This window comes from Neolamprologus brichardi, chromosome 2 (genome assembly GCF_056152115.1).
Source record: "Neolamprologus brichardi isolate AB-2024 chromosome 2, ASM5615211v1, whole genome shotgun sequence".
Taxonomy (NCBI): Eukaryota; Metazoa; Chordata; class Actinopteri; order Cichliformes; family Cichlidae; genus Neolamprologus; species Neolamprologus brichardi.
In genome coordinates, this window is record NC_142105.1 from 33,315,070 (window position 1) to 33,339,218 (window position 24,149).

At 39.6% G+C, this 24,149-nt stretch overlaps 1 protein-coding gene across 5 annotated transcripts in view; it reads right to left on the reverse strand.

The window, feature by feature from the left end:
• diaph2 (diaphanous-related formin 2) overlaps positions 1 to 24,149 on the reverse strand; it is a 405,324-nt gene that overhangs the window by 259,656 nt on the left and 121,519 nt on the right. For all 5 annotated transcript variants that reach the window (XM_087851703.1, XM_087851702.1, XM_087851696.1 and 2 more), the window contains exons 8-17: positions 22,910 to 22,984; positions 22,752 to 22,821; positions 21,311 to 21,447; positions 18,370 to 18,478; positions 16,222 to 16,332; positions 14,824 to 14,936; positions 11,959 to 12,075; positions 6,979 to 7,097; positions 4,518 to 4,582; positions 3,633 to 3,737 (exon numbers count right to left, since the gene is read on the reverse strand). In XM_087851703.1, coding sequence (XP_087707829.1) covers positions 3,633 to 3,737; positions 4,518 to 4,582; positions 6,979 to 7,097; positions 11,959 to 12,075; positions 14,824 to 14,936; positions 16,222 to 16,332; positions 18,370 to 18,478; positions 21,311 to 21,447; positions 22,752 to 22,821; positions 22,910 to 22,984 — 1,021 coding nt within the window. The remainder of the gene's footprint in view (positions 1 to 3,632; positions 3,738 to 4,517; positions 4,583 to 6,978; positions 7,098 to 11,958; positions 12,076 to 14,823; positions 14,937 to 16,221; positions 16,333 to 18,369; positions 18,479 to 21,310; positions 21,448 to 22,751; positions 22,822 to 22,909; positions 22,985 to 24,149) is intronic.

Here is a 24,149-nt window from a genome sequence, read left to right on the forward strand (position 1 = left end):
GTTTTCCAGTCTACCACTGCAGTGCTACATTATTCATCAAATCTGGAGCCAATTCAGTGAATATCTTCCCTTTTGCCTCGAATGGATCCATGCTAAGGTTTGGGGAAAAGGTGGATGCATTGCACTTTGTTGTGATTTCGAAGTCCTTCTCCTAATGTTTACAAGAAGAATTTCCACTCAACTCAATTGGGAGATAATCACACAGACACATCAAACAGGCTGCTTGTTACAATGCCAAAGTTTCTGAAGAAACACTCTCATTAAATGTGCCGGTTCACAAACAAGGTGAAGAGAAGCAACTCAGGCATGCGTGAGTTTTAATATCTGACAAGAATTCAGTGTAGGAGATGAAAGGTTAGCGTTAGCTCCCACTTCATTCATATTCAGTAAAACGGCAGTAATCGCACAGCTGCTTTGATGGGCAAGCTGAATGCGTGTCCTCACACCGATTTAAAGGCTCTGCGCACTCACAGTTAATGACTTTTCTACGGCACTAGTATCGTGTCAAACACGGAAAAGGAAAAAACATTCTTACAGACCGGTCTTCCTCAAGTAACAGAATCTCATCTGTCTGAGAGGATTACATTGTTGTTTGACTTCTTACTACAGACCCAGTATTTTTTGTAATTTTCTGAAAAAACGTATAGCAAGTGCAGTCTTTCTTTTACAAATACGATACAATATATAGTGTAGTTACGTTAGGCTGAATTGGGAGTGTACAGCAACACTCTGGCAATTTCTGCCAAACAAATTACATGTTTCCCTGTCGAGGTTAATGTCTCTGCAGCTCTCCAGCAGTAGCTGTTCTTTGAAGGAGCATTCAGACAAACAGAGAAAGAGAGAGTTTGACTCTCCGGGGCTTCTCTGCTGTACGCTACGTGTTAATGCACCATAGCCAGCTAGTCTTCAAAAGACAGACCTGCTATGGGAAGATGAGGGAAAGGCGTGTTATAGTGCAGAAAAAAGATTGTTAAAAGCTCCGACGAGGGAATTAGGGCAGGTAAAGGTAGCACAACCTGATGTACACAAAGACTGAGCAAGGCAAAGAAAGAAAAAGGCCGAGCAGGGGAGGTGGAGATTATGGACTGATTAAAATGGGCTTGCAGTGCTTAGGAAAGAAGTGATGAACTAGTTTGGGCACAATGAAAAGCCAAAAAACATTCAGCCTGTTTGAGGTACCTGTTATATGACCAAACAGCATGGATTTATAGATGCTCAGTGGATGCAGGGATAGAAGAGATTTGTCCTTTTAGATGTCACAGGTAAAAACACGTCCTGTTATTGATCAGACACTTAGTAAATACTAAGGTTTGAGTTATCAGGACATAATAAAGGATTACATATTCCTTACAAGGTAAATACAACCTGAAATAAACAGCAACCGACTCATTATTATTAAAATTAAGCCAAAATGTAGAAGTCATGTGTGAGAAACAAAGTAAACCCTTTAATTCAAAGGCATGTAGAACTCAGCAATAACTCCCTAATGTCTTAAAGCAGTCGTTTTCTGGATGACTTTATCAGTGTTGTTTCAGTTTATTGATGTTCGCAGGCATTCATTTATACACAGCTCTCGGTCCTGCCACATCTTTTCATTCAGGTTGAGGTCTGGACCTTGACTGGGCCATTGCAATACTTTGATGCTTTTCTTTCAACAGCCATTGTGTTGTTGCTGCTGTGCTTGTTTTAGCCAAGCTTTAGCTGCTGGACAGATGGCCTTATATTTGAATGTAAAATACATTTGTATAGAGAAGAGTTCATGGTCTACTCAATAACTGTTAGGTGCCAGAGTCCTGTTTCTGCAAAACAAGCCTGAAAACCATCAGCCTTCCTCCACTGTTCGTGACAGTTGGTATGACATGCTTGTGGTGATGTGCTGTGTTTAGTTTTCCCTAATGTGGCGCTGTGCATTATCCCCACTTTGGTTTTATCCATCCAAATGAGATGGTTTCAGAAGCCTTGTGGTTTGGTCACATGCAGCTTTCCTAACCCGAGTCATGCTGCCAGAGAAGAGGCTTAATCCAGCCAACCCTATCAAACAAGCCATAATTGTTCAGTCCTTTTCTAACTGTTATGTCATGAACTTTAACATTTAACATGTTAACTGAAGCCTGCAGAGTCTGACATACAGAGCCTGTAGGTGTTTGGCAGCTTCTCTTGCATTGAACAGTCAGACTCGGTGGTGAATTGGCCACAAGTCCACTCCTGGGAAGACTAAATGTTTCCACTTGTAAACACTCTTTCCCACTGCAGAATGATGGACTACACTGGGACCATTTGGACAGGTCCTTATGACCCTTTCCTCACTGATGAGCAGCAACAATTGCTTACTCTGAGATCACTGCTGATATCTTTCCTCTTTTGCATTGTATTAGCCCACATCTGTATCATCCAGATGTGCAAATTGTCACGAATTGCTTTTAAAGAGGTGCTCACACACGCTGACGATCAGTTAATCAAGTGCATTTGATTAGCAGCACCTGACTAGAACTAGAAGGGTGCACTTGGTGTTTCACACATTGCTTCTGTTATATTTGGCTAAAGTTTTGTTAAATAAATAACAATATTTAATGTATTGTTGTTCATCTGAGCTTGAACTAAAATGATTTTAGAACTTACGAGGGATGATAAAAGTTAATTATAAATATGTAAAACTCTTTCTTTTTATCAGGGCTGTGCACTTGCACACACACCTACATTTCTATTAAACTGTTAGATGTAATGTTGCATTTGTTATGGCTCAATTTGACACCTCAGAGGTTACAAGTGCAGGTAAGAAGTGGCGACACACCCTGTAGGCGTATGAAACACAGGAGTGAGATCTACACACAAACTGAATCCGAAGGAGAAAACAGCTACATAACTTTGGCTATGAAAGCAGCTTAAGTTCATTCTGCATAACAGTATTTTTTGTAGACTGACGTGAGCTGTGAAAGTGATTCCTGGACCACATATGCAGTTTATCAGTTGGTAAGTACCAACATAAGCCACGAGATATGAATGTTTGAAAGAAAAAGCAATCTCTGCTACGGATGTAGCTATACCATCTTTCAATGCTGGTTTATATTAAATTCCCTAAGCAGGGAGGCAAACTGCCTTTTTGTCCCAAGGTAGTACTAAAGTGTTTGAAATTGGGTTAAGGGGGAAATAGCAGTCATTTTCTGCATTCAAAATGGAAGATTTTGCCAGGGAAGAAATGATGTGGAGGCCAAGAAAAAGAAATGCAATCGATGTCTGTGATGATAGAATTTCATAGGAAAAGCTTCAATAGAGCAATTCGTCCATATAAAGAAATACAACTTAAGAAGGAGATTGACCCCTTATTAAATCAAATGTTCTTGCATGGGTGATAACTCCCACTTACAGTAGCTTTGCATCTGTAAGTGGGGTGGAAAGGTATCCGGATAAAAACAAAACTTTCTTTTAGTGGCGCCGTTACTTTTCTGTGCTACGATTTTAGCACAAACACATTTATTTGCACATTCTTAGTCTTTCATTTTAAAAACAAAAGTTTTGGACAACCGAGCTTCACCTGTCTTTGTTTTCTTGTTTTTTGGGGAAAGATAAAGATAAAGATCTCTGCGGAATGCAACATTGTTCTGTAGAGTAAAAGGATTTCTTCATGGATTTACCTGGGACTCCAGGGCTTGGATCTTCCCCTCCAACTCTTTGATTTTTTCTTCCTTCTTTTGAGACTCGGCTTGGGCCTCCTGCCGCGCACTGAACTCTTCATCAAACTGCAACAAGAAATACTAAGATGTCTATGTGCAGAACACATATACAAAGATGTAAACACACGGGCAGGTTGGTGAGCGGCAGGGTGTCTCCAGAGATTGGCCACAGGGCACGTCAACAGACACGCCATCTTACACTCTCTGGACAATTTCTGTTCATAGGCCCCGTGTCCCTAGAGCCCTGTTGTCCTCTGTCTGTGGTTCAGGCTTGGCTTTCATGTATCCTGATGGTTCTAACCTTTGCAGAAACGATGCCGTGTCATTACAATGACTTCACTACCCCAGTAGGGTGCCCGGTGCGATGATGGGGCACGATTCTTAAGGAAAAAACATTCCCAGGACCCCCACTGGGGTGTTGTCAGCCTGTGATAATGTTTCTCCATAAAATACAATTTATTACTAAAAGTACGACGCTGAAAGAAAGGTTTTGAATTTTATTTCTCTCCAAAAATACAAACCATCAATCCAGCCAGTAATTGAATGATACCACAACTAATTTAAAATACAGTAAGAGGCTCAGAAAGCATCAGCTTAAAATGCAGAACATGTAACATCAGAGTCTGCATATAACTTAACTCTACCCTGGCACTGTGCACAAATAAGTATACATCAGAACATCTGCATTGATTCTTGTAATGCTGATACGGATCATGTACCGTCACAGCCAGGTATTGATCAGGGCATGGAAAATCAATAGCTTGTCTGGGAGCTCGGAGGAAGAAAAAACTTTCCTGATGGGAGCTGACCAACCGAGGGGCGCTGCTGGAGTGATTAATGTCTCACCTTTTTGGAGAACTCTGTTGCCTTCTGCTCACTCTCTTCAACTTTGGCTTTATCCACAAGCTGATCTGCAAGAGAAGTTGGCCATGGTCAGAAGAGAATTCAAATGCATCTGTGGCTGTCACAGGCTCCTAATGCGAGATTTGCAATTACAGTCGCATATTGTTTTAAAAGTACATAAAAGCTTGGGATTGTTTTTTCTTTGTTTTTGTTTTTTTGGAACAACTGTTAGGTCTGGGAGATCACATCAATCACTGAATTTTTAATTTCATTTCATTTAATGTAGCATTATCAGCCAGCGATGACATAATATTATTTTTTTTAGATTACATTAAAATTGTATTAACTAGGGCTGCACGATTAATCGTTAGAAAATCGCGATCTCGATTCATACTTATGTGCGATCTCATTTCCAAATGACAACGATTTTAAAAAAAAAAGAAAAAAAAAAAAAGACGACGATTGTACCGCATTTTGATCCGGGACGTAATCTGCATGAAAACAAGCGCTCACTCTTCCTGCTCAACAAATGACAAGGGCGGAGCCTTATACCACGTGATACAGAAGCTGTGCCGTGTGATGCTAAAATTAGCAGGAAAAAACAACGGAGAGCACGTCAGGGATGACGAGAAAGTGACAGGAGAAAATCCGTCCCGGTCAACCAGTGTTGCCAACTCCTCAGTAAGGAAAATCGCTATTGGTTGTCCTAAAAGTCGCTAAATGACGTCATCACCTAATTTGCATAATTGGTCATGCTAATGTAATTGTAACCTACGCTGCTGGAGAGAGAAATAACATCGTGGACGAGACATAAAGTGAGCACAAAACGTCCTAAATGCATTTAGAATTTATTTAGAACTACAAATTAAATTTCTTTTAGCAATTATTGTTTTTTGTAATGTCTTTCGCGTCTTTTTTTAGGGTCTGAAAACTCGCTAAATATAGCGACAAAGTCGCTAAGTTGGCAACACTGCGGTCAACCACCCAAACATCAATAACGGGAACCTTATACAGCACTTCCCTATACCCGTCGAACTCCCGCAGGCACAAAGAGATTACGGAGGCTATCACTTATCACCTGACCAAAGATATGGCTCCATCAACACTGTGCAAAACGAGGGATTTAGGAAAATGATCAACACCCTAGACAAACGCTACACAGTGCTGCAACTATTTTTCTATTGTTGCACTACCTGCTCTGTACACGCAGTGTCGAGCAACGGTGGAGACGCATTTTCAAGCAGTACAACATTTTGCGACAACCACAAAACGTGAGACATTTGTTGTTTTTATGTTTATTTATTGTTTTTATGTTCAGTCTCAACTGTTACGAAGTTGATGTGCAGTTAATAAGTGCAATAAATATTTATACTGGAAAAGAAAATTGTGAGAGAATCGTGATTCTCATTTTATGCAAAATCGTGCAGCCCTAGTATTAACATTTAAGCACCTTGTGCAACTCTTGGTTCTTGGGTGATTAGCAAATGTACTTATCTCTCACCCCTTCATCTATTCCACTTCTTTATTAACATCAGTGTTTTATTGTAACAAGAACACCGACTGTTAGCTATCTGTTGCCTAAGGGTATGTGCCTCGAAACAAAAAGAAAGAAATCAGAGTATATAAATATGGATCAAATCAGACGTCTCTATCTTTTATTGTATTGTGTTAGCTTTGCCTTTACAAATCCCATATTTTACATCTGCCCTGTAGGCAGCAAAAGTGCAAATTCTAGGCGTTAATTATTTGCTAAATCACATATTTAGCTACACATTTTTCATTTAGAAAATGAAAAACCTGTGGTGAATGTGGATAAAAACACAAGTGAATAGACACCTTTCAAAAACTAAATAAAGACGTGAAAAGAAAAACAGATTTTTTTTTTTCCTTTTTAAAATTACTTGATTAAATCCAAGTGAACTGAGAAGGAAAAAAAACGTCTTTACTGCACCGATCCTCTGTGCAGAGATTTAGAAACTTTTAATGACCCTTTGTTGGCAAGTTGCAGAACTGTTGGTGACACAACTGAGAGACACAAAGTGGTGTTATTTATTTCGCTGTTTAAAAAGATGCCCATTAGTAATACAGTGCAAATAGATGTTTTCACTGGAAGACTACAAGCAAGTCTAACAGGGTTTTTTCTTCCTGAATGAACTGGATTCAGTTAACTAATAATTAAATGACCCTCTTATCTTATGACAAGTCACTGGAGATGTGAGACGAAGGATCTGGGAGAATAATGAATATAACTCCTGAAGCACAGGATCTAAAAAAAGTCACCTTTACTTAAGGTTCTTGTTTTACCTTAAGTAAAGGTGACTTTTTATTCATATATTAACATTTAGATTTTGTTTGTCAACACACATCATATCATATGACATAACAGGCACAGTTCAAACCACTGCGTCGCTGTGCCGTCTTACAGGATGTGTAATTAGCAACAAATGATTATGAAACAAGTTACCAATCATGTGGGTGAAGTCCACGTCCAATCTTTTATTATAGACAAACTCTGGGTCCATCCCGCTGCGATGGAGGACCACCTGAGACACACACTCCTCTATCACCTTGTAGTACTGAGGCCTGAAGAGTCACGAAACACAGCAGAACAATTAGACAAACCACAGAAAGATATGAGTGATGCAAACTCCACAAGGCTAATTAACCACAAATGAGTCTGTTATCCAGCCCAGAGGTCACAAAATGCCATGTCAAAAAGGGTGCTGCTGGACAAAATAGGCACCCTATTAAATTTGATCCACCCTTACATGGAATTAGCAGATTAATGGGTACACAGAACCCAAGTATGTGTTAGCCTTTCAATTTCAAGGTGACTGACAGTAGCCGAGGCCATGCTTGCCCTCTTGCATAATTTGCAATCATCTTTGCCAATTAGAGAAACCATAAAAACTGAAATGTAAATCTAATCAGTGTAATGTGAGTAATTGAAAGCACAATGAATAGAAAAACATGTCAGCCAGTTAGGAGTGTGACAGAGTGCTCGGTGTTTTCAAGAAGGTTGTGCGAATCGGCCCGAGAGTCCGACTCGAGCGCACAGGTTGGTACGTGACCTTTTCTCTGTAGCATTATCAGCTTTAATTGCAAGTGACATTTAACAAATACAATGGCAGTTTAAGCAAGAGATAATTATTTTCTAAGCAAGACATCGACCAGAAAACCATTAAATGTGAAAAACTGACGCTTAATGATGTTCATCAAATTAAACCGAAATTATGGATTTTTTTTTCAATTATTTTAAATATAAATGAATAAATACAAAGTATCCTTTTTACAGGTGCACACAGATAGGACCAACTAATTCTTTCAATGCTATTTATTTATTTTTTATTGGGCAATAACGGTTATTATGCAATTAATTGGTGGAATATACCATTATCAATTGGACAAACAGGACAAACAACCTAGTGGTTCAATAATTACCTGATGAACTCCTTTCATCTCTTTTAAATAAACATATTTTTAGTGGGTGCAGTGAGCAAAAGCTATGTCCCTCTTTATGCATATTATGTAAGGTGTGGCTATATAAATATATGTACAACTCTGTGTGTATGTGTTTATGGACAGGCATGCAATGTAGTGACAAGGATTGACAAGAACTACCATGGTGTATTGTACGCTGCAGGGAAGGAACAGTTGTTGTACAGTTATTTTATTTTCAACTTTAATTTATATATTTTATCTTATTCTTTCCCAGTTAAATTTACCCTTCATTCTAATTTGTGTTGTACAGTTATCTCATTTTTAACTTAATTTTTATATTTTATTTTATTTTATTTTATTTTATTTTATTTTATTCCTTCCTAGTTAAATTTACCCTTTTTAATTTTCATATTTATTTCCTATCTTATTCATAGCCCTTTTTTTTTCTTTAGGTCACGAGCAGTTGTCTAAGCATTTCACTGCATATCGTACTGTGTATGTGACAAATAAAATTTGAATTTTGAATTTGGAAGGAAAGTAGCCTTGCAGGGAAGGAAAGACCTGAATCTCTCATGGTTGGGGGTTGGGGGAGGGTGTCTTTGCACAACAAAAGCAGGAGAACAATGGAGCTGAAGACCTGTGAAAATCTCAGCGGGGTGCCAAGAGGTGTTAGGGTCGGGGGGAATGTACGCAAATTTGCGCAGGCTAGTAAATCTAGTAGTAGAGACTGCACCAGGGGAAAAAGGCTCAGTAATTCTAGTGTTAAAAAGCACAATTACATGGTGCACCAGTCCAGAGAGGCTTTCACTGGCAAATAATACAAATTTAATGTAGATTAATTCTATTGTTATTTAGAAAATACGTGTGTATTTGCAAGAAGATGACAAAGCCAACACTGGAAAATCTGTAAACCTGTATGTGGCTAATATTAATTCATTATTAGTTCATTTATAGCTTCCTAAAAATGAAAATCCAAGCTGCCAAAAATCCTGACATTTTATTCCATTTTTGATCTAAATAAGACGCTCAAAGTCTGATCAAAGACTGCCCACCTGAATGGCTCTGTACCAGAGCATTACAATGAAAGAGCATTAATGTCACGACAAATAAATAATTATGTTAGCAGGCAGAACCGTGAATAATGTGTCTGCTGTCAGGTGATTTGTCTGAAAAGATAAAAAAGTCCATCATTCACGTATGTATCTGAGCAAAAAGGAACACACTTTGTTATCAAGCATTAAATGCAGAAAAGTTTTTGTTTGTTTTTTTCTTCGGGGCTTTAACTCGACACAAAAATTCAAAGGCTATGTTCTGATGATACCTTGTGGGTGGACAGACCATATCATGTTATGAGCAGGAATATGAAAAGCCACAAAATTCTGAGCCAAAGCAAATAAGAATAAATCAGCATTTAGGTGCTCTGTTTTGAAAGCATGAAATGCCATACATTAAGCCTGGTGGATTCGCCCACTCGTGACTGGAACAAGCGAGTGAAAGCTCACACATCGCCCTGCATGGCTTAAGCACTATGGCACTCGGCTTACAACTGTCACCGATGTACACCACATTATTATCTCAATAAGCCGCCCTATTTTCCCTCCGTCCTCCATCCTCCGCCGCCACCAGGCAGATAGGGGCTGGGTGGAGATAACTACAGACGGAGAGAGTGACCCAGAACTGTCAGGCCCCTCCACAGTGGGCAGGGCTGGGCTCCAGAAGTGAGCATATGTCCCCTGCATCGTTCCCCACCTCTTCTTTTACTTTGGCACCTTCATTTCTTCCAGTGATAGCTTGCAGTTCAGCACAGCCCCAGCCACTTGATCCAGCTCTGCTCCACATAGCCAGTGTAATCCCCATATCACCAGGCTCCAAAAGAGCAGATCTGCTCTATATTTACTGGGTGGGTTTGATGTGCTCCCATTCATTAGACTTTCAGGGAGAGATTAATTATCAAAAATACACCAAAACCCCAGAGGGGAGAAAAACAACTAGTGTTGTGTTAGAAGGAATTACAGTAGACAGAGCAGCTGCCCGTTATAGAAGGTCTTATTATTAGAAGACTAATTATAATATTTAATGAACGCTCATTTAATGTTATTATTTGAAAGGAGAATTAAGGAGTGGAGCGGTAATTCAAATTAATACAATGACAAAGAAACGTAATGTCTTACTTTGTACAGAAAAATACACGTTTATTCATGTGGAAGCTACCTTTAGAAGACTTCCACCAGTAAATAATCCCAGTTAAACCCATCCATTTACTGGCCTCCCACTTTGTTTTAGTTTCATGTTGTGGAAATGGTACAGCCACACAAGCCCGTTTCACTTTCACCCAATTTTAACCACAACCCTAAACGCTGATAACTTTTAGGGCCAAAAAATAGCCGATAGTATCTATTGGAAATAGCTGCATGCAGTGTAACACTGCGTCCTCCATCATCCTAACTGCACAGCAGTGATGTACGAGGGGAAAAAAGGCCTCAGCCATAATGCATTTCGGGTGATAATGTTTGGGTATGAGAGTTTCCTTGCTTTTGTTATGCAGGCTCAAGAAGAAAAAAATATTTCGAAGCATATCTTTAAAAAGGCCGTCAGACTTTTACGAGTTTTGGTGCTGATCTCTCTCCACTGCTGGCTTACGCTGTGGACGCTCGAGCTGAGGTGGACATCGTGATACTGGATGGTTAATGTGAATTCTATTTCTCACTTCCTCCGAATAGATGAGGAATACATAATTCATAACTCGAGGGGAACAGCAACTTGTCTATGGTAAATTCATCGTCCTCCTCACAGCTTTCCTTCATCTTTGAACTCTCTTTTTTTAAGTCTTATTTCTGCAAAAAGATCTGACATAGCAGCGAAATCATCAGAATCACTCTATTTAGAAGACTGTCGACCTTCCCTACTGATATTTTTCTTCTTCAAAGGTAAAATAAAAAGCAACCCCCACAGGTTAAAATCAATTAAATTAAAACTACCGCCTCTACTAAGCAGTTAAGTTGCAGTTTATAACCATATCTGTATAGATTTATAATTTATGTAGTGAAGACTTTGAAGAAATATAATGCGAGGGCAATGTTAAGAATTTAGCAACCTGCCAAGAATGAAATATCTATGGTGTTGAAAATGTTCCCTCATTTTCCACATTATGTCAAAGTGAAGTCGACTTTGGACCTTTTGGATAGGAAACGTCACTGCTTCGTCACTTTATCCTGTTCTACATTCATGTAAAATTGAATGTACAGTAAGTTGGCGTTTGATTTCCTGGATTAGAGCGGTCTTAGATTTCATAAAATTAGGCCCAGTTGTTCCTGAGGAATCAACACTGACATGAATTGGACGAAATGATATCAGACCTTTAGCTCCGCCCCCAAAATCTAATCAGTACTCGCTTGAGTTCGAGTGAATCTCAGCACCAAATTTAAAAAATGCCTGAAAACTAAATCTGTTTGTCCACTGAGGTTGCAATTATGGAGGCATTACTTTCTCCCTGCAGGACTCTGATCAGTGTTTTCTTTCTTTCTTTTTTTACTTGCAGATTAATAAAAAATAGCTACAAGCTATTTTTAAAGCTTTTCTCCCCTCTCAGAATGTAATTGCAGTGTGCACGTCCACATTTTTTGTAAGTTAATGCTATTTTACATTTTTTACTTTTGGACCCAGTTGAGTCACATATTTCATATCTGCTAATTCGTGCTCAGTAACAGAAATGTTAACAAAATTAAACAAAAAAGCCTTATTACTTGTCAGATTATTGACAAATAACCAGACAGAAAGCACCAGCATCATAAACATGATGATTGAAAACACCAGCTCCTTAACTAGCCTCCACCTGTCAGTCAAAGCAACCAAGTCCCTAATGTCAAACCTTAAAATTTATGCTTTTTGTAGCACTTTTTATGGGGAAAAAGAGGAAAAACGACACTAAACTTACAGAGAGCACCACAAGGTCATCGGTCAATACAAAGTTAGTGGTAGGTAAAAAACCACAAACACAACTTACCTGATGTAATAGTCATTTCTGATGAGCAATAGGTGCTGAAGGATTGACAGGAAGTAGGTCTCTGAGGCAGTGTCTCTCACCATGTTGGACAGGAGATGGTACACCTCATTCATATCAGTGCAAGAGTACGGTTAAGGAAAAGCAACTTTACTGCAGTGACATGTTCTACTTTCTACAGTTATGGTTAACTTCTTTGGAAACCTGAACTCCTTATTACTCAGGATCATTCAACTGCAATAAACATTTAGATTTTCATTACTTCTTACTTCTTTTCATTAGAGTTATTTATCTTTGCCAGCTTTTCTTACAAGGACTCTGCGCAGAAGCAAACAGAGTTGTGATTCCTCTTATCCGTCCTCTCTCAAGAGAGCTAAAGCAGTGTAAACAGCTAACTTGTGGAAAGGGATCAGGAGTGAAAAATGCTCCCCTCTGGTATCCCTTTTATTCCAGACTTTTCAAGAGATGGAAAATTAATAAGAGAAAAACTGGCTTTAAGAATGATGAGCATCAGATTATTCGTAGGGCAAAAGTACAGTTGAGTCTCAAAACTGAAATTGAAACTGATTTTATTTAATTTCCAAAAGTTACTGATTACATCTTATGTTTGCATTTCCCAGGGGAGGTAGTAATGGCTTTGGCATTGAAAACAGACATAAAATGAACTATCCTACTTTTTTATTCTTCATGTGTAAATATGTAATATAATATTTGTAAGTGATGAATTAAAAAAAAGTTACTGAGAGAAAAACTTTTAAATTTTGATGTCGTATTTAATGCAGTAAAATATTTGTGCTGTTCTCAAAACCTCCTTAAAGTGTAACTAACAATTAAATAAATACAGAAAATGATGATCTGGAGTCTGTCTGATTTGTTTGCTTGAGAAAAGACAATTTCCCAATGGGCACTCATCTTCTCTGAAAAAAACATGGAATAAGCCTCTCAGAAATGTGCACACATGCCGCAAAAAAGTAGATTAAGGAGACTGCACTGTCAAGCTTGCAGAGATAAAAACCTGATTGCCATCCTAACACGAAGTGCAGATCTTGACAATGTATGTTAAAATATTTACAAAGAGAAACGCAGTAACTACAAAGCAATCGAGTTAAATTTGCAGCATGTTGGCACCATATGTCGTGATTTCCCTCCATCCTGCTTTTGCTACAGTAAATATGCGTTAAATGAATGTGCAGAAACTGATCTACGATCTTTATATGGCCCGGCTCGCTGTCACCCATACAAAACGATCTGCACGCACTGCAACTGGAGCAGATCAATTCTTTTAAACACTGTTTGACAGTCCGATTAATTGCTATTAATTTCAACAATGTCTGTAATTAAACTCTTATCCCATATCAAATTTTTAGAGAAGCAGGGATGGGAATACAGGCTTCTCTAAAGTATCATTTTGCCTTCCTTGCATTAGTGGAGTTTGAAGCCTAGGAGAATTACCAGGCCTGTGAGATTCAATTATAGCCTCACCACAGCAGCATTTGAGAGGACATGAGAAAGAGCTCACACTGGGAAAGTATCCAACTAGCTTCATCTATCACTAAACTGCAGACATAAACCTAATGTAAAATGCCAATCTATTCATTGGCACCTCCTCTACGCTCACTTTCTTACTCGCTGTCTCTCTTTACACTATCTCTCCAAATAATGAATAAACATGAGTGGCAGTCAAGTGTGATGTAGGCCAGTCTGTGTTGGGGTCAATCAATCACCATTCCACAGATCATTAATATTTATTAGTGGCCTGGAGTCACCTCCTCGGCACCTGGACCTGGGTCGGACACAGAGGAGACAGGCCTTTTCAGGTTAATATTCATGAAACTGCTGCAAGACACATATACAGTCTTCAGGTAACAGAGGTACTAGCTGTCTGTACATATATAAGAATGTGTCGGCATGCAGGCAAAGGCTAGCCCTGGGCGTTGAGATTATGCTCATACCTTACAGATCAATACCAAATTGTCCTTCGAAACAAACATTGGACCTTCTCATTTGTGAACCTGCTCAAGCACATCATTAATCTCGGTGCACTTTTTCCCCCTACATCGTCTCTCCACGTACACATACATTACCTCCTCCCCTAACCTACATGTGTCAACAGCAACTGTCACTCACAGCAGCACTTTGTGCACGAACTAGAACTGCGGGATTTGGTGGAAGAAAAAGGTTGTGGGAATGAACATCTGCATAACAATGTCAGAGTCTGGTTTCTCTGCTCACAATGTCAGCTATTCATACATAGCCTTAGAGAAGATTTGTGAATTATTAAAAGGTTCTTGTCTGGGGTGCTTGAAGAAGTTTCCAACTTGGGACTAAATTACATATCACCTTATTAACTTCTACTCTGAGTGTTTGGAGTTAAATGGACATCCACAGAGAGCTGGAGGTCAAAATTCCCCTTTCTAAATTGGAGCAGGGAAACGAGAGCAGACTGTTACTTAAACAGAAAAAAACACGATATGTTACCATTTAGGACAATATCGCTTCATGGGAAATTTTAATTGTCTACTGTAAATGTTAAATGGTAAGAAAGGGAAAGAGTATTCCTATTCGATATCTCCCTCGGGAGTCTTATAGAGTCCGACCAGTGATAACAGACAAAAGACAAAAAGTGAAGTGAAGAGGAGAAGAGCAAATAAAAAAGAGAGGTTGGAGGTTATTTACCTAGTATACCTGGCCAGAGATGGAGCTGGATAATGTGCTCGAGCTCCTCTAATCCTTCTCTAATGAACAAAGCCACGAGGGGGCTTCAGCCTATAAAGCTTAACCAAACCCAGGATACACACTCATCTCTCACTGCTAGTTCTGCAGAACCGTTCATCTGTATATTCTCACAGAGGGAGGACAAAAGGATATTCCATCTCCGCGCGGATGTCATCCAGGCGATGTGAGAGTTCGATCGAGTCCTCCTCCTTGTTCTCATTGAACACCCTCAGCTGGATGTCCAGCTCTTCTGTCTCTTTTAGCTCCTGCAGTGAGTTAGACATACAGTATGTAGTTTAGATTGTGTTTGAAGTTTTACCAAAGGTCCTGTACTGCAGATTATTATGTTGCAGACGCATTAGCATGCATGGGTTTGTGAAAATATTACTTTTCAATTTTCACAGGCTTCCACTTTATGGTTTTTATAACTTAATTTATTCAAAAAAAAGAAAAAAAAGTAAAAGAAAAAGAAAAAAACTTTCACCAAAATTTCCTCTCCCTCTTCCAGGTGTGCAGAAAACTGGGAACTGAGATGCTGTGAACTCTCTAAGTATTCCAGACAGTACCGATTCCTGCACACCTGTTCCAGCCACAAGGGGCTACAGAGGTGCTCTTTACAAGTTCTCTATGAATCACTGGCAGTGGAATTTACAGATGGAGACGGGGCCAAATGTAACCCAATTTCTGCAGGTATCAATCACCCTGCACCGTTTTTTGGGCGCACCATCTGTCTTCGGCAAGCAACGCTGGTTCGGAGGGAGGTGCACAATGGCACAAAAAAAGGAGGGAAGGAGAAGAGGAGGAGAGCCAAATACATGCATCAAGGACTATAAGAACAAAACAAATTGTTCTTTCTTTTTCAGTGGACTAGTTCTCTGCCAACAGCAACACTGACTCCTGAGCATAACTCATAATTAGATGAAAGAGTGTCAGTTTGAATGTCGGCATTAAAAGCGGTAAACGTGGCATTCATAAACGGCTGTACGCTGAGCCTCTTTCATATCAGGGGGCAGAATTGAAGATAATTAAAGTAATGACAGTAATAATCAACAGGCACAGCTGGGATGACTTATTAACAACTGGCTATGTGACATCTTCACCCCACTTGTGACAAATGAGAGTTTGAATGATGAGTTGGAGCTCGTTTGCCTTTCGGCTCACGCGAAGATGCGTAAGGTTGCCGATAATGATGCCTGCGCCATGAGGTGCTAGCAGTGCACAATACTTGGCACAAGCTTCTGCTACTACTAATTAAATTAAAACAATAAAATGTATTCCTCTAGTATTTGTGTAATGAAAATAACTCAGTTTAACATCTCAATGATTTGGTTTGAATGCCTGACCACAATTACATAAAACATTCGCATCCCAATTATTTGGAAGTTTAAAGTGCACAAAAAGCTATTTGGGTTGTGATGAAAAGGAAATCTTGCTTTCAGTAATTATAATAAGAGAGAGTTAACCTGTCGTGGGAGGATCGCCAATAACGATGCAAAATTATGTTTATGACACGCATGTAAACAATGTGTTCTCTGGAGATTGTTAACTCACAGGAAGGATCTTCTTTAGACCGCATCTTAAAAACTCGTTGCGCAAATGTATCCTGAAGTCCAGGTCGTCAGGGGAGGTGACCAGGGCATTGATCAGCTGCATGCAGGCAACCTGTGGAGCAGACAAAGCAACGAAAACAAAACAAAATCAATCATGAGAAAGTATCGACTAAATATTTTACCTGAAAAAAAGTATCATCATCAGATATGTAACTCAACTCTAAGATGCATGTTTAGCAGCGTGACTGTAATTTGAGGTGAATATTTGCACCTTAATATTTCCTTTCAAACTGCAAAATTACAAAAAAAGCACGAGGGAAGTAAAGAGAGACGAGTCAAATGAAAAATTGCAGAAAGTAGAAAATACAACCCTGGTGTGTCTATTGACTGTATGTGCATTATTAATGGATTTATTGGTAAGGAGAAATCCTCAAAGTGAGTGGTGGTGTGTGTGCCTGCGTGTGCTGGGTAGGTGGATGAGGCTGGCTTGGGTAACGAGGAAATTACTGATGAATTATAATGACCTGTAACGTGTTTCAGGGGAGGAAGTCGTGAATAAGATAGTTTCCCTTAGACAGACAATCGATAGCAGGCTAAAGGATTCAGACAATCTAAAAACACTGCCTCCTGAAACCTTGACCCAGTGCTGTCGGTATGTATGCGTTAATAACAGCTGAGTCTGTGTGGTTTCCTGTGTAAGCTTTATGATTTTTCAAGGTTTAAAAACGCTATTTGGTGAGTTTAACGTTTATTTCCATAAAGACCAACATTCAGTCCTGAATCAACGTTTTCCAACCTTAATACGACCTGAACACGCTTTTGATTTTCTACTCAGTGAAACAAAAGTGAAAATAACGCCACTAACCGTTGATTTTTCTGTGACTGCAGCGCTCGTAGGCGCATTACAAAATGCATTCATATTGAAAAGTATACGTTTGTTGTAGTAAAGGATGCACTGCAGCTGACTATGTGCCACGACTGCCAGGAACCGCAGTGATGACAGACTTCTCCGTGTTTGAGAAAAGCTTGAGGGCCTCAAACTGAGAACTGTGCACTGAAACCTGACATTTTACTGTATCCACCAGAGGCCAGACACATAAAAGAAACTCCACCAAACCTTCACAGAATTTATGTGAGCGAAGAAAGTCATGGAGCTCATGAAAAATTCTTTCTCTTCTGCTGCATACAGATAGATACTTACATCAATCACCTCAAACATACCTCAGTCATGTATTGTGGAGTGGGAAGCGGTCGGGGGTAAGGGCATTATGTGTGTTACGCTTAGAGAGCTGCAGTGCTGCCAAAAGGGGGGCTCCAAACATCGTAATTAAAAGTGGCACTGCCAGGACGGTTTGAAAGTTGAAAGTCAGAGTTCTCCTCATGCTCGGCAGACAAGCATACCCCAAACTGGGCTAAAACGCATTTTAATCACATTAGCGAGGTCTAGTTCTGGAGCCCATTCCAGGTTTTGGATAAAAAGTCTATTAATTTCCTCCGAACCCCCTGCATCAGCAAAGCATTTTAATTTACTTCACAATTACCAGCTTCATTTCATTAACGGCAAAATTTAAAGGAAAAACAACAGTCTCCTAATAAAAGAATATCTACTTTCTCTTCTACCACCCGCCTCATCAGTTTCCTTCATGACTTTTCCTTCAAGACTTCTCAATCCCTGCAGCTAAAGTAATTTCTTAAGTAATTTCCTCCTTTTGGCTTCGCAAATACACGTTTTAAGGGGTGTTGTTGTTGCTATTACAAAGTTTTCTTGTTGCTGAAGAGTACTCGTGAAGTATCTGTAAAATGGAGAATTTAAATGAAGCAGCAAAACGAATAAAAAGGAAAGACGGGAGAAAAATATAAATTAGGGATTCGACATCCTTTTTATTATTATTTTGTGATGTTTTCGAAATGAATGAAGGAGGTGTTTGAGTAGAGCTTCTCAGCGTAATAGTTGGAGAATCAAACTGCACCTGGTTGTGGAGGTGTGTCAATGTAACTACTACGTTTGGAAGCACGAATGCAAACCTAGTGCACCGTGTTACATAGTTACCATTAAAACACGAAGGTCACTTTTATCCACCAAAGGTAATAAAAGGGGAATGATGAATGCATGCTGTGTGTGTGTGAATGCTTATGTGAGTGGACTAACCTGGAGCTGCTGGGCCTCATGGTTCTCCAGTCCTTCCACAATTGGAGCAAATCTCTCTTTATTGTTCCTTTCTGCAGCAATTGTCATAGCAGCCAGAATCTTATCCAAGCTGGTAGAAAACAGAGAACAAACACAAAAGTCAACAAACACTTTTATCACATGGCTACCAGGACATTTACTCACAGTTTTCACCTCAGGCATCATGTATCTTATTTTCCCTTGTGTGTTGGCACGAACATTTACTCAGCCCACCTTTGGTCAATCTGACAAATTCTACCGCTTTCAATCCCTTTGTCTACAATTTAGTCCTTTATTGTTGCAGTGTCCAATTTTAACTGTTACTAAGGCGATGGCAGACAAAAACAGGGTTTTCCTGCAAATGTGTTTAGTAGTCAAAGCAACTGTGGAATCGTGTATTTGGCTGAACGAGACGGAGTCCAAATTATTGGAGGGACAGCCAGACTAGTGCTCAAATACTCAAATACACCTATTGAGAAGGTAAGCAAATTAGAGCACTTGCAAAGGCTCAAGGCAGCTCAACTAAATAGAGTGTTGGACGATTTTAGCCTCTAAATTGTGAATAAAGTATGCTGCACATAACCACACCCACACAAACAGGGCTGCAATAAAAGTAAATTCATGTCTTATGAGCGGTTACATGAAGAGTTATTCACAACATGTGTAATCAATAATTGGCAGCAAGTGGCCCCCGTCACTGCAGAGCCATCGTTGCCATAGCTTTCGTTAAATTTAGGACACTAGCTCAGCCTACTGTGAATGCTATAGTATTAGCATTGTAAGTAAACACCAAATGAATGCATGTTTATGTATGTACAAACATGTGCCAAATAAACTTGCAATTTTGATTTTTCTTAATTTGTAAAGACTCAACCAATAAAATGTTTAGGGTCAGGAATAACCAGAAGGAAATCTGTGAGTGAGGAAGACCATGTGCTTGACCGACGAGGCTGCATGTGCAGACTAAGCCTGACAAACAGATAAATAGAAGGATGATTCTTTGTGATAGGGGTTACAAAGTCAGACAAACGCGGGGAGCTGCATACTGAATAACTTTAAAGCCAGTTCAGACGACGCTTCAAAACAGGCGAGATAGATCTGCTTAACTCGCTGTGTTCCCTTTTGAGGCTGTCAGCTAAAGTGGGTGTTGAACATGAGCCAGCGTCACAATGTTGGTTGAGGAGGAAGTTTCTGAGCTAAAAAAGTGACACCTCAGCTCCTTTGGCTGTCATTTCTACAAGATACGGGCATTTTAATGCAAGGCTATGATCACGGCGACGATCTTCATGTTTACTTCAACATTTTCTTGAATCCGTGACTGACACGGATGAGACAGACAGAGAGAGGGAGGTCTGTCCTGTCTATATAGCCAGTATCTGCTTAAAATAGTAGTTGTGTGCGTATGCATGCAGTCTCTGTGTAAAGAAGAGACTGAAGAGAACATGGATCTACCTGAAAAATCATTATTATATCAAATCAAGCTCGCTTTGGGAATGATGTGCATTCAGTCAAACTAATTGTGACTGATTGTATTTTGACTTCCCAAGGAAGTCGCAGCTATGTGACACTCAGTACTGCTAATAGTGATAACCTGTTAATTTATCTGCTACTCATTCTAGCCTTGACAATGTAAAGACCCAAATGTAATCCCTTGTTACTCTAATTACTAGAATTAATGATGGTAGATTTCATTAACAGTGCCCCCCTCCAATCCCTAAAGTGTCCAGGTTTGCACATCCTGGCTCAGGAGGACTGTTTACTGGAAAAATGGGAGAAAAGTCATTATTGTCTCAGTGGTTTGACCCATGCCTCACCTTTCATGACAAAACAAAACGTCTCACATCGATTTGTTTGGTATTTATAGAAGTAAAAATGTTCTTTTTTATTACAAACAGTACATATAGTTAGAATTATTTCTTGTCTGGGAATTATATTATAGTAAACACGTGTTTAAGTGGCATCTTTAGAAGCTGATACAGGGTAAAAAAATCTAAACAAAGAAAATTAAGAAATAAGACAAAAATTACCTGGATTAAAAACCTTTTTTAGAAAAACAAAAACATATGCAGTCATAACTGAGGCCTATCCGAGTTGTCAGAGATAGCAGACACATTCCTGAACTCAGCTTCTCCAACAGAATTTGTGGGTTTGTTTGTTTCCAGCACTGCATACAGACTGACTTTGAAGTGCCATTGTTATTCTAGTCTGGCCCTGTGGGAAACAATAAAAAACACTCCCCTAAATCCAATTTATACGCTGTCAGCCTGCTTGTGTCTGCAGCAAGCTACACTGAGAAGTTCACCACATTAAACAGACTAAACTGCATCATCTGAGCATGTGATCCAAGAGATTTCTACACCGACTAAGGTCACCTGTAAATGCAGCGGCAACTCATAGCGGGTAAACACATAAGCATGGGCTGCAATCTCTGTATGACTACATGCCACCCAGTGAGAGGAGATTGAAGCGACAGTAATATTATAGGGATGTCCTGCACTCTTCCCTCTATTTCAGAAACAGGGATTTGTATACACAAAGCAGTGATGGGCCATGTCTTTCATTGTTTTTCCATCAGTCAATCATTTATTTCTATATCAGCTGCGATTTATTGAAAAATATATAGAAAACCTGAGAAATATGTGATCCTATCAACACTTAAAATCCCCATAGGAGATAGGCAAAAGTACGGTAGCAACTTCAAAGGTCAATTCATCCACATGACCCAAAGTAAAGACCACAAATAAGAATTTTATTCAAATTCAACCTTATTTAAAATCTTTAAACCTGCAAAAAAACCAAAGCTCCCAATTTAACGCACTGACCTGCAGACTGAGACGAAACGTATTATGTGTGCAGACATCGGTGGTTGGACTTTGATAGACTACCTACGCATGTGATCGTGATGTCTCTGAATGGAACTTACATGTTTTCCTCTCCGATGATGCAGCAAGCGGAGAGGATTTTGACAATCTCTGTCATCATGCTGGTCTGTTTGGGGTCAATCGCTCGAGCCAACAACGACAAACTCCGCTCATCTCCCAAGATCCTTTGCAGTCCATACTACGGGCACAAAAGAAGACAGGAGAGGATGTAGAAAAAAGTCCACTGGGTATAAATTAATGAGAACATTAGCATTCATAGAGAACTTTCACTTCAAGTAAAAAACGGAAAAAAAATCTACGTAAGTTATAGTTAGCCTTAATTTTCTTATAAGGAGGGACAACGAGGCCGAGGGAGAAAATAGAGAGGATGATGAATTAATTTAATTCAGGACAGGACTATAGGGACAAATACTTATAGTCTCATGCACCTTGTAGTCTCCCCACAACTGAGAGAATGGGTAGAGATGACCACATGTGGGGATTAACTCTAAGAGAAGCAATATCAACAGTTCATCTATCCTTGAAATGTGTGCCACTTTTGAGAAATGAGCCAGACTGCCCAAAAAAGGATAATTAAAAGATCTGAGACTGTGGGCTTGAAATGGTAAAATTAGCTTTACGCTCCCGTTATCCCAGGCTCGTCGGAGTTCAGATTCAAATAAGGTTTGGAATCTTGGCCTCTTGAGATATTTATAAAATGTTTAATGTAAGTGAACTAACAGTTTGCTCTCTCGTGCTTTTTATTTTTTTGTAAAATAAATTTACTGTTCAGCTGGTGAACATTTCAGGCCTTTTGCGTTTCACCTCCTCTTTGGCTTTGTTGTTCCTAGAGTATTTAAAAGTAGAATGGGAGGGAGAGCCTTCAGTTTTCAGGCCCCTCTTCTGTGGAACCAGCTTCCAGTTTGGATTCAGGAGACAGACACTATCTCTACTTTCAAGATTAGGCTTCAAACTTTCCTTTTTGCTAAAGCATATAGTTAGGGCTGGACCAGGTGACCCTGAATCCTCCCTTAGTTATGCTGCAATAGACGTAGGCTGCCGGGGGATTCCCATGATGCATTGAGTTTTTCCTTTCCAGTCACCTTTCTCACTCACTATGTATTAACAGACCTCTCTGTATTGAATCATATCTGTTATTAACCTCTGTCTCTCTTCCACAGCATGTCTTTATCCTGTCTTCCTTCTCTCACCCCAACCAATCACAGCAGATGGCCCCGCCCCTCCCTGAGCCTGGTTCTGCTGGAGGGTTCTTCCTGTTAAAAGGGAGTTTTTCCTTCCCACTGTCGCCAAAGTGCTGCTCATAGGGGGTCATATGATTGTTGGGTTTTTCTCTGCATCTATGAAGCGCCTTGAGGCAACTTTTGTTGTGATTTGGCGCTATATAAATAAAATTGAATTGAGAGCAATATCACTTCATACTGACATGAAAAGAGATTTTAATGTGGGTGATCAATTGTGTGGATGGCCTTGAATCATACAGACCTTATTGTTCATGAAAGCCTTCAAACACTGGATAAGTTTATGCTGGTTGCGTTTATCAATGGGCTCTTGCCTGAAAAAAAAAGAAAAGAAAAGTCAGATTTTACGTATTGTGATCGAATGAAAACTACAACAAACAACAAACATATGAGGTGACTCACTGTTTCTTGTCCAGCAGCTTCTCCAGTGCCTCCAGAAGAAGCCCGAGACCCTCATGGCCAAAGTTATTAACCCAACTGTGAATAAAACACATAGACAAAAACCTGGTCACACGATACTCGTTCTAAATTGTTATTGCCGTGCTGGTGTGCTGTCAGCCACGCTGATTCACAGAAAGAAGCAAGCACAAACAACAATATTGCATTAACCTCAGAGGAAACGAGTCACTCAGAGTAATATCAGAGGTTCAACACTTAACTCGATAAATTGACTGTTGCAGTGATTTTTAATTCCTAACAGAAAGTGCTGCAAATCAAAACCCTCCTGCCCTCTCTCTGACACTGAATACAGTCTGAATCAGTTTACATTTAAACTATACCCATTTACAAGCAAATGAACACCCATCCATCTTAACTAGTGTTCCCATTGCCAAGCAGTTTGTATCCAGCACCACCCCCCCTCTGAGCTACAACGTTACTGTGCCAAAAGATTAAGCAATGCAAGAAGATAACATTGTAATCGATAATGGATCGCGGGAGATAACTGGCTATAAACCTCAGCGTATCAGGAGACAGCAAATGATCCAGTGCAGATGAGCCCGTTTGTCTAAGCCAGCGGAAGAGAGAAGCAGGAGGAGGCTGGGAGGGACTGTGTGGTCACAGCGAGATTATATCATTAGCATTACTTGTTTTTGGGCCTCCGACTGTCAATAATGTAAAATATATGGGGCAATTTTATGACATTAACGGGGCATAAGTCAACGATTTATCCCACCTTTTTGACAATGATTTGAAATAATAATGGTTTCAGTATTAAAGCCATTTGTATTGACTCAGTGAGTCGGAAGAGACCCTCAATTAGGGATGAGATGCATTAGCCTAAGGCAGCTAGCAAAGCTGAGGTGAGGTATTTCTTTGATCTGTGACTAAATTAGCACGCACAACAAACCCTACCTACCATTACTCACATTTCATTACCAGACAAGCAGCGCCGGTTTATAAGTTATTAATATTTACCGTGGTATGTAATGATGATCTGTTTTCTTAATAAAAACAAAACACATTATAATGTTTAGAAATGTCTGTTTACCAAGAGCCTTCCAATTTGAATGTTTTTTTCCAGCACATGCTGGAAGCCATAAAGAAAAGAAAAACCAAATTGGCTCCGTTTACTGCAGAATAACAATGAAGCTGTATGTATATGTGATACAGAGGAGGTAGAAGTTAATGAAAGGCTGCGACA